The sequence below is a fragment of the Lissotriton vulgaris genome, chromosome 2_2 (assembly GCF_964263255.1).
Source record: "Lissotriton vulgaris chromosome 2_2, aLisVul1.2, whole genome shotgun sequence".
NCBI lineage: Eukaryota > Metazoa > Chordata > Amphibia > Caudata > Salamandridae > Lissotriton > Lissotriton vulgaris.
The window spans coordinates 299,232,404-299,244,056 of record NC_141688.1 but is presented as its reverse complement, the minus strand read 5'-3'; the positions used below and the strand labels follow the sequence as shown (position 1 = coordinate 299,244,056).

General features: G+C 41.9%; 1 protein-coding gene across 1 annotated transcript in view; it reads right to left on the bottom strand.

Annotated features, from left to right (window-relative positions):
• Positions 1-5,997: 5,997 nt before the first annotated feature.
• The window catches only part of LOC147729342 (embryonic protein UVS.2-like), a 251,093-nt gene continuing 245,437 nt past the window's right edge, over positions 5,998-11,653 (bottom strand). The window contains exon 12 of the mRNA XM_086959917.1: positions 5,998-8,774. Coding sequence (XP_086816043.1) covers positions 8,767-8,774 — 8 coding nt within the window. The 3' untranslated portion in view covers positions 5,998-8,766. The remainder of the gene's footprint in view (positions 8,775-11,653) is intronic.

Here is an 11,653-nt window from a genome sequence, read left to right as displayed (position 1 = left end):
CTGTTTGCCCTGATATCTTGGAAACCTCTGAGTACCGACATTTGAAAAGGCGGAAAGATTTGAGCTGTTCCCTAGGTTTTTCAAGACCTACGGCTTTCAAGGTCTCCATTTCCGCCTTCATGCAGGCCATCTCCTCATCCGCATGAGAACCAAAGAGTGTTGTGGAGTGGTGTGGCTCACTGGTTAGAGGCGGCAGACCCGGAAGCAGATGCCGGTCCGGGACCAGGGTTCGATTCCCGACGCGGCAGGGTCTTGGGCCAGGGTCAGCGGACTCGATAATTCTCGCCTCGGTGCCTACTCCAACCATGGGTCCCACTCAGCAACTCTGGGCAATAGCTTGCTTAATCTCTACTAACGGCCCCATCAGCGCCGGGGATGCTTGTCTTCACCTTGGAGATGCCCAGGTGGGACCATCTCACAGGGAAAGCCAGGATGGGTTCCCCCAGCGGTATACAGCGCCGGGACGCCCCTTTGCTGGGGCAGCTGTGCGCTTTACAAGTATACAACATTTAACATTTAACATTGTTCCAGAAAAAGGCAGGTTCATGACGCGATGTTGAGCGTCAGGCTTTAGGGAAGTAAGTTGAAGCCATGAATGCCTTCTGAGAGCTACTCTGTGGCAATATCCATGAGCAGATAGAAGTGATGTATACGCCTCTGCACTATTCACTTGGTTAGAAACCATGTCCTTCATTCAGGATTTCGTTAAAATCCTCCCTTTTGTCCCTAGGTCGCTGGTCTGCGAACTGCTTAAGAGACTCCCAAAGGGACCCGGTCATACCTTCCCAGCAGGGCTGTAGAACGAATAGCCTTCATTGCGGTAGCTGCTATGTTGCATACCTTTCTCCCCACCCAATCTATCCTACGCCTCTCCATATCAGGTTGAACTGTGGACGTTGGAGATGTAGAATGCTGTTTCTTAGCTGCCTCAACAATGACAGAATGTGGGGTGGGGTCCGTCCGGAGGAATGTGGGATCCTGCCCAGGCGGACAATATTTCTTCTGTAACCTGGAAGGAACTGATTTAATGGAAGAAGGCATCAAGAATAATTCCATCGCCAGTTCCAATACGCCTGGCACCAGAGGGAGCAAGGGACGAGAGCCTTTTCTCTGCTATAGAGTCTCGAAAATCATGGAAGTCGATGGCACCGGAGCGGAATATTCAGTTTAGAGGCTACTCGCACTAAAACCTCTTGAAAGGTGGTAATGTCGTCAATGGGAGACACCTTTTGAGGAGGAGAATCCGAAAGTGTTGGCGAATATCTCCCAGTACTTGTTGAGGACTTGTCCATGGTGTGTCAGGAGCGAGATCTCTCATAACGATGTCGGTGATGAGAACGACTTGAGGAACGTCGATGACTGCGAGATAGATCTCTCGCACAGGACCTAGATTTCGGTCTTCGAGGTGCAGTAGGCGTCATGGGCAGAGGTGTAGCAGACCCAGGAGGAGGCGGCAGAGATGGAAGAGGCAGCGGAGGAGGAGGGGGCTGTTCCTCTGGTCAATGAGCAGAAGACTGAGATGGTGTTCTAGTAGGGGAATATGTTTGTGAATATTCTGAATCCGAGGAATAAACCAATCTCTTCCTATTACAGCCTCCTGAAGTGAGGAAGGAGCCATAGAGCCACTGCAAGATCTCCCTCTTGACGTCGATCTACCTGTCGACGGGGATCTTCGACGTTGTGTCGACCTAGAACTTCCTCTCGACATCGATAGGCTCAATGTTGATCGAGTCTGAGATCAATGGAGTTGTCTCATCGTAGACCGCCGGTCACTCTTCTACGTTGACTGCCGGTAACTCTTCGACGCCGACCATCGGTGACTCCTCAACGGCGATCAGCGGTGCCTTCTCAATGGCGACCGTGTGCCTCCTCGATGCCAATCGATGATGGTGAGTCGATATCGATCGGCGCTGATGCATCGACTTTGAGCATGGAGACAAAGTCTTCGTCAGCGACCTCTGAGGTGAACGAGAAGGTCTCCCTGTCACTCAGGGTGCACCTGGAAAAGGTTTTATATATGGGACAGGCACCAGGAACATGAGAAGCAGGCAGGCAAACAATACACACTCTGAGAATCAGATGTGTCCTTCTTTCTTTCTTCCAAAGTCAGGACACTTGTCAAAACGGGAAGGCATTTTGACTAAAAAACTGTGGAATTTCTGTCAGAAAAAGACAGCAAGAGGAAAAGAAAGACCAAAGACGTTGAGTAAAACTGTAAAAAATGTAAATTCTGAAGAGGATTTTGATGAAAAATACCAAATAGGTAGAGCTTAATGCTCCAGGGTCCTGCTAAAAGGAGCCAGAAAAAAAACTGAAGTAACTGCCACTGGATGTGCATCATTGGATTTTGGTTGTCTCTGGAGACTCTTAAAGGCACAGTGTCCATTTTCAGACATACAATGGCAGCCTATGGGGGCTTCTTTGTCCTACCCTTTCATCTCTATCATGAAAAAAGGAGTTTTGGAAAGGGGAGTTTTCTATATGTATTAAACTCCATAAATTGCTAAATTTAAAGTTGCTGGCTGTCTTTTTTGCACTTCAAGATGACGTAATGGCCAGTGTAGACTAGTTAGTTAGGCTGCATTATTGTCTTTCTATCTCTTAAGTGTCAATGCAGGCCTTCCCGAAGAAAAGCGAAAGATGACAACTTAAGAAGGTATATCTAAGGAAGTGAACCGGGGTCCACGCACTTGGGCGGGACTATTCAAATGCTTATGACTATACACGGAAATCCCCTGCAAGAGAACATAACCTACATAGCCCTACACAACCAAGGAACAATATACAACAATCACTTCGTAGACTTCCACCAACCCTCAGACCCATGTGTTCCACTTCCCTCTCCCTCAATCACACGCCTCATATTCACCGAACCAGTAGTGGAGGACGCTCTTTCTCCTACCCTCACTGCTGAGTCCTGGAACGACCTCCCCCTTCACGTCCGAACCTCATCATCTCTGCTGGTATTCAGGAAAGGACTCACAACCTAGCTATTGAACTGAACCCTTTCTTTGCCATATGGTTTGCAGCCTCTGCTTATCCTCACAGATATTTAGCTTCACTCTACTCTTGTTTGATTGTAATGTTGTATGTAACATACAAAAATATTGCTTCTAGACACAAGGAACTGGCTTTATACACACAGGTAAAAATAGTCAAAAACACATGTTTGCAGAATTAAGCTCCTGCTGCAGATTTATTCCCAATAAAAAGCAGACATGGGAGGTAAAATCGTAGCTTTACTTCTGACCTTGGGTTTTATTTTGTGATTTAGAGGACAACCGAAAGTAGGGGAGTGATGTGAACTAGTTCTAGCCACCTCTGCCGTGGCTCAGTGTTTCAGGGTGAAGCAATACTTTAACTTACACAATCCTGTTACAACAGGATTCCGACTGAACACACAGGTTTTCCCGGCCTGCATGGGCTGGATATGTCTGAGGTGCTTTGGAAATTGTGAAGTATTACATGATTTCCTAAGATTACTATCAAGAACAGTTTTTTTTCCAAGTTTTTTGTATAATTTGTGGATGTGCAGTGGTGGGACCAGGTAGGGAGACTGGTGTAATCTAATGTCGTTGGTCCATTCTATGCCCCCCTCCTTTCCTTCCCCCTTGCATTGATCTGCACTCAACTGAAGATTCCACAGCTGACTCCAGCTGCATAGAACCTGTGATGGTGTATGATGGCTGACTGGAAGCTGTCATGGTGTATGATGGCTGACTGGAACCTGTGATGGTGTATAATGGCTGACTGGAACCTGTGATGATGTATGACAGCTAGCTGGAACCTGTGATGGTGTATGACGCCTGACTGGAACCCGTGATGATGTATGACAGCTAGTTGGAACCTGTGATGGTGTATGATGGCTGGCTGGAACCTGTGATGATGTATGACAGCTAGCTGGAACCTGTGATGGTGTATGACGCCTGACTGGAACCCGTGATGATGTATGACAGCTAGCTGGAACCTGTGATGGTGTATGATGGCTGACTGGAACCTGTGATGATGTATGACAGCTAGCTGGAACCTGTGATGGTGTATGACGCCTGACTGGAACCCGTGATGATGTATGACAGCTAGCTGGAACCTGTGATGGTGTATGATGGCTGACTGGAACCTGTGATGATGTATGACAGCTAGCTGGAACCTGTGATGGTGTATGACGCCTGACTGGAACCCGTGATGATGTATGACAGCTAGCTGGAACCTGCGATGGTGTATGACGCCTGACTGGAACCTGTGATGGTGTATGACGCAGCACTTCACCTTATAACTGAGGCCTTAGAAGCATGACATCACGAACAACAAAATGACACAAATCCTGTTCCCTCAATGACAGTGGCAAAAGCAAGTGAGCTGTCACTTTTTATCACACCAAAGCTTAAAAACACTAGAAAATAGAAGGATACCCATGCAAGGGAGTGAGAGTGATGAAAAGAGGAAACTGTCATCCCCCCGGACCCTGCAGCCTTGACTCTAAGACCCAAGAACCTTAGTTTTAAATGTGCCAAGGTTTTTGTGTTTGCTGCAATAAAAACCTAAGCAACCAAAGGACATAAACACTTGTGGTGGTTGGCACAGGACCTGTGTATCTGAAGGCCGAAATCTGGCAGTGCTGTGTCCAGCCTGAGTTATAGCACCACAGCTCCACAGTTCTGCCTTTTCAAGACCCCATTGTAAGCTGCAACTAGAAAGTAAAACAACAATCTTTTCAAATCATTATTGAGTTTGTAATGGTTTAGTTACACAAAGAGGCAGTTTTGATGGCAAGGGTGTTTTCACTACAAATAAAATACTGTTATACTTCAGCCACATATTATTTATTTATTTATTAATTAAGCTTTTAAAGCGCGACAGCTACCCGAAAGGGTTTCCTGGCGCTAAGATAATGCAACTAGTAGAATATCCAAAAGGCCACTCAGTTATTGATTAAAAAGCCAGGTCTTAACGGCCTTACGAAAGCGAACGTAGCAGTCCTCAGAACGAATGTCAAGAGGAAGGAAGTTCCACAGCTTGGGCCCCAGAAAGGCGAAGGATCTACCGCCCATTCTGGAGAGTCTGAACTTAGGGACAGAGAAAAGAATTTGAGTGGAGGAACGGAGAGAACGGGAAGGAGAATAAATATTCACCAGGGTTTGCAAGTAGCTAGGAGCCAGATTCCTTTTGATCTTATGCATGTAACTGAGCACCTTGAACTTCACTCGACTGTCCACCTTCAGCCAATGAAGGTCACGAAGACGACTCGTTATATGATCAGTTCTGCGGCAGCCACTGAGCAGGCGAGCTGCAGCATTTTGTACAAGTTGGAGGCGTCAAGCGACTGCCTTGGTCGCCCCCAGGTGGAGTATGTTACCATAGTCCAACCGAGAGGTGACCAAGGCATTCACCACAGATCTCTGGGTGTCACTGGGCAGCATCCATAAGATCTTCTTCAGCCAGCGCAAGATGGTGAAGCAGGTAGACGAGACCTTGTTGGCCTGACAATGCATTGTCAGACTCCTGTCAATGACCACCCCCAGGTTGGTCATATATGCAATATGTGCTTCAACATACACCACAGGCCCACATTACACTCCCCCACCCTCTTGGTAAATGTTCTTGGCTCATTTTCGAATACTTCTTTAAAGAGGGCTTTATTTTTAGTCTATAGTACATTAGTGATGTGAAAGTGAGGGCCAGCATCCCTACTTTTGCTCTAGTAGCATTGTTCCTCGGGCAGCATCTTGTCACAAACAAATATTTCACCCTTAACGCCCTCCATCTCGTCACAACCTAATACTTCACCCTTAGCACCCCTCTCGACTTCTCTTTAGGAAGCAATAACTCAGGTCACAACACAAACCAGTCAGACCGCAGGCGCTGCAGAGAACCTCTAGTAGAAAAAAGCAGTACCTTGTAAGATTTAGTCCATCTTCAGCTGTAAACAGTTTTTATTTACATTTTAAGAAGACAAGGAAAACAAAACAACATAGTTTAATCACTGGAATAAACATATAGAACACTAAGTTGGCTGAAATACATTTAACAACTCACTACATATTAAACAATATATTCATGTATTTATGTAATTCTTTCAGGTTGAACATTTTAATCTAGTGTCTGCCAGGATGTTTAGATTTAGAATCATGATAGGGCTTTCACATACCATCATTACTTGTGAGCACTGCAGAGGTAAAGGTACAAGGCTCACAAGGGAGAATGCTCTCATTGAACTGTGGGCCTTAAGGATGAGAGGCACTGTGTGCTGGCGAGAAGTAGGTAAGAACAGATGGATGGGCACCTACATTTCTCTCTTGGTGGGGTAGAACAGTCACTCAAAATGATGATTGCCAACTTAGTTAATTATCTAGTCGGCATGCTTCCCATGTCCTTAACAGAAGAATTAATAACATAAACAAATGCTACCTTCAGTTTTTTTTATGCAAAAAAAGAAACTGAAAATTTCTCTTAAAAACCTTAAACTTTCTACAGAAAGAGCAGGAATAAACCTCCCAAATTGTTTTAATTATCAGACAGCATGCCTCCCTAAACAAGGCACTAACTGGTTCTTGGAGAATCAACTACCAACTATATGGGTTAAAATAGAGAAACCTCTTTTAGGTGGTAATCCTATTAGTGCATTTCAGACAACACATAATTTTCCTCTGCCCCACTACAAGTATATAATGAACAACACTAAAAAAAACATTTTAAGAATAGACTACCATTCCAAAAATAAATATAGCAATTCTAATATGGTGTCCTAAAATAAATATAGCAATTCTAATATGGTGTCCATATGGCACAACACAAACTTAAAATTGATGGCAACTCAATTATTTTGCCCGAGTGGTCAGGTAAGGGGATTGCCATGATCAAGTACGTTATTGAAGACAATCTACCTTTACCCTTTTCCACTTTACAAGCCCAAGTCGGACTAGAAAATATGGACTTTTACAAGTGCTTGAGACTGAGTATTCAGCTCTCTAAACACTCACTACTGAAGAACAGCCCTACAAACACTACATTGATTAACGACCTATAAAGAACAGGACACATTGTATCCATAATTTATAAATCACTTCTCCCTAGTTTTAAGAGGTGCAGACAGGTTATTTGTAGAAGGAACGTTATTCAAGTTCAAAGAACAACCCCTAGACACGTCCTCTCTCAGCAACTGCAAACTCTCCTCTCCTGGTCCAGTTCCATAACTCCAGCATGCTGGTTACCGTGGAAAGAATGCATAGCATGTTGCTAAGACACCATATCAAGATACAACACCTAGACCCGCAAGATATAGACCTGCAACGTACAAAAATAGGAAGCAGAACCAAACCTCAACAATATATGATACGATTGGAAGTGTATCTATAAATCATCTTTCACAAACAAAATCTCCCCTTCCATGTCCCAGACCAAATACATGATTATTAACAGAACATGCTGGACCCCAGTAAAACTCCATGAACTCAAACTCATACAAGATCCCAAATGCCGGGATTGAACGCTACATGATGGAGATTTACCCCAGATGCTCTCCTACTGCCCCACCCTTAAGGAATACTGGGCTGATATATTTGAATTCATTACGGAGACACTGAACATTACGCTCACCTGAGAGTTCTCATATATAATACTTGGCCAACTAGACCCGCAACTAAAGTCCGCAGCTGACGGTCTGCTACTTGATCTAATGCTAACACTTACAAAAGGATTCTTAATAATTGGAAAGATGTGAACATAGTCTCATTACAACAATTAATGGAACTGCACACAGCACCCTCTTAAACAGTTGTTTGGTTCACAATAGTATGGGATATCAGTAAATACAAGCACACATATAGTACAAATCAAATGTCTCATGTAGAAATGTAGTCACGTCTAGTTCCCCTTTCAAGTTTTCAATGTTGATTTATTCTGTGGAATACTTCCAGCTAAACCTCAGCTTTAAGATTCAATGACTTGATCCCCTCTTCCAGTTGCTCTATCTCACTCAGTAGATTACTTCTTTTTATCTCAGCATGTCGTATCAAAATATCCATCATCCCAAACGACTAGGATAAAATCAAGTTCTCCCACTCTTCTAACAAATCTGTATCGACGTCCTCAAATGCGGAAAAAATAATCACCTCTCGCGGACAATTTTACCTGGGTTTAAATATTAGCACAGATCATAGATGAAATGTATACGGAATATGTCATTTCTGAACTCATCAATAATTGGAAGAATGCCCAGAATGAATATTATGTATTATATTAATATGTATTATTAAAATGTGACACTATATAAATGTATATGATGACGTGTGCACACCCCTTTATCCTAAGCATTTTCTTCTACTCACCCTCATGTATGTATTAACTGCTCTGTACCCCAAATCTGCTATGAGGATTTTTGATTTATTTCAGCTTTTTTGTTTTCCTGTATTCCCATCTGCTATGCATGTGTTATGGCCTGTTCTAAAGAACTCAATCAAGATTATTTGAACAAAAAAATGAAAATATTTGAGGGAGGGATGTGAAGATGAGCTTTGAGCCTAGGCGTACACAGAGAGCCAGTCATCTCTGCAGTGAGAAGCTCACAGATTTGAGTATTATTATCCTGGGCCTACCCTGGAATATTTAAAGATCCTGATTTGGGATTAATCAGCTTGTGTTGCATTTACAGTGCTATCATTACTCAGATTCTATAATCCTGATGAGAGATTGTTTCTTCATTAAAGTTCATTGACTCTGGCGGCACCATTTCCACCTTCACTGTGGACCTCCATTCAGTAGACTTCATTGCTATTTCACTAAGAGACAAAAACAGTACAGAATGTTTCTTAATAACATCTTCACCACTTTTTCCTTATATTGCTTTTTATTTTATGTTTCCACCTCTGCTTCTTTCATCATTGCAACAATTTATGTATAGGTAATGTCATAATTGAGATTTTCCCTGACTATTCATATATATGCATCTTTCATTGTTATTGTTATACTTTCTTAGCCTATGACTATATATAAATAAGCATATGTATACATATACATATTTCCACGCCTATATATATATATATATATATATATATATATATATATATATATATATATATATATATATATATATATATATATATATATATATATATGTATATAAATATATCCTAGCAAAAACCAGTACGTTTCCTTCGGGCACCGGAATCCGACACAACGGCAAAGGTATTTCCTCCAAATTATTTTATTTTATTTTATTAGCATATTTCGAAGGCTATGACACGTTTTGGCAGGATTCACTGCCTTCATCACACAATGAGCCAAATTCCCACAATGCATTTAGGTGTGTTTCCTCCACCCGTGATGTAGCAAAACATAGACAAAAGACTAGACTATACAAAAAAAGTTAAAACGGGTACATTCAAATTCATTATTTTAAAACATACTCAGTATTTGCATAATAGCTTTCGAATACATGCTCTGGCACCCTATTCACACTGTGATTAAGTGTGTATGATTACACATCACTATGGGTCATGTATTTTTATAGCAAATGTATTTTTCTTGTTTCAACTTCAATGAACTTTATTGTGCCTTATCTGTAAGCACAATCGGAGTGTTACAATAATTGGAGCGAAAGAGGGGAAAGATGTTGTTGGACTCCTTGTTTAGCTCAGTATTGTGGGTTTTGGCAATCACTGGCCCTCATACCATGGCACTAGCTGGGTCTCCTCCCATTAACAGCTGTGCCTGATGTCATATTAGTTGTCTAAATACCATGTACGCATATTAATGTGAATGCACTATAGCATACTTTGGTCACTATGTGACTGAGCTTAACGTTCGTAACTGATTCGGATGTCCGTAAATACAGGTTCTCATTAATGTTCCAAGTGGTTTACTTTTTTCCGAGAGACTCACTTTAAAAAGTAAATGCTGAGCAAACAAGCCAGATAAATTGTATTTACCATGGGACATAAAGTGCAAGTGCAAAATATCATTAGTCAGACTCTAAAACCTGATGTTCGTCATTGTAATGTGCAAATACAGCAATTCTGTGCAACCACGCAAATTACTAATATAGCTACCATAGATAATTAAGTGCAAGTGCAAATTATCATTAGTTTGACTCGAAGACCTAATATTTGTCATTATAAAGTGCAAAAACAGTAATCATGTGCAAACACTCAAGTTTATATTGTAGCTGTCATATGAACTAAAGTGCAAGTGCACAATTAAAATGAAATATTGGTTTGAATTGTATTTCAGGGTCATCTACTACAATACTGAGCCATGTAACCTCCATTTTTGTCTTCTCCATTACACAATTTCTCTAATCCATTGGGAACCACATGCTACTAGACATCCTCTCCTAGAAATATCAACAAATAACATAGACATCCTCCATTTAACAAAAGGCTTTAAGATCACTCCTGGACTTAGCACTAAATCATACTGTGTCTAGTCAAAATATTACACATCTAAAATTCATACAAAAGATCTAAAAAGAATTTAACAAATTCACATTTCCCAAATATTATAAAGTTCTTCTTCTGTCGCTAAAACATAGAGAGAACAATCGACTCAGTGCCTTCTGCTATACTAAATGTATATGCAGGCCTTCTTCAGTGTTTAGGCCATTGGGGCTTTTACAGTCGGGCATTAAAATATAATAAGACTCTAGTTTTCTTAGCTCAACTTCCCTATTGCTTCCTCTTCTTCTTTTGGGCATTGAGTCAATAATGAAGTACAATAAGTCATCAATTCTACCATTATGTACTTCATTATTGTGGCGAGCCACAGTATAGGCTGGGTCCTTGTTCGATACTGCTCTTAGATGCTGGCGAATACTAATGTGGGCTATATGGATGGTGCTGCCCACGTATGTCATGGGGCACGTGCATTGTAGAACGAACACCACGTGATCACTCCTACAGGTCAAAAACCTTGGAATCCTCCAAGGTTTAGTTGTTAGTGGTAACTGTGCTTCCTTTCTTTTAACTCCATGCTTTGCATTTCAGGCATTCGTTAAAGTCTGGACTGGCTTTAAGCCACCTGCCTGTTTCAATAATTTCTGAGCTGTTGTTGACAAGTTGTTCATGCATGGATCTCACCCTTCTGTAAGAGATAAGTGGTTTCCTAGGAACTGTATCTTTTAGGATGGGATCCCCCTAACCAGATGCCAATGCCTACTCATGCTGGCTCTCACCCTAGCATCATAGGCATTGTATCCTCTTATCATCTTAATATCTTGCCCTTGCGGTTTGGTCTTCTCTCTGGTTTTCCTGCTTTCCCCAAAAAAGTATGTCATGTCTTGATACACTGTTCACTTTAGTCAAAGCTTGATCAAGGACGGTCTGACTGTATCCCCGTTCCTTGAATCTCAAAGTCAAATCCGATTGTGCTTTTACTAATGTGCTTGCCTCACAGCAATCCCATTTCATATGGAGCTGCTCCGCAAAAGGAATGCTTTGTTTTAGCTTTTGGGGGTGAAAACATTTACCGTGTAGAACAGAGTTCCCTGCAGTGGGCTTTCTAAAGGTGCGCATGTGTAAACAACCTTCTTTAATAAAAACCTCATGGCCTAAAAAATGTACAAAGGAAGAGCTAATGTTGTCAGTAAAATTCAGATTGAGATAATGTACAACCAAAGAAGCAATAAATAGCTTGGTACCAATGGGGGACTCTCTCCAGATGA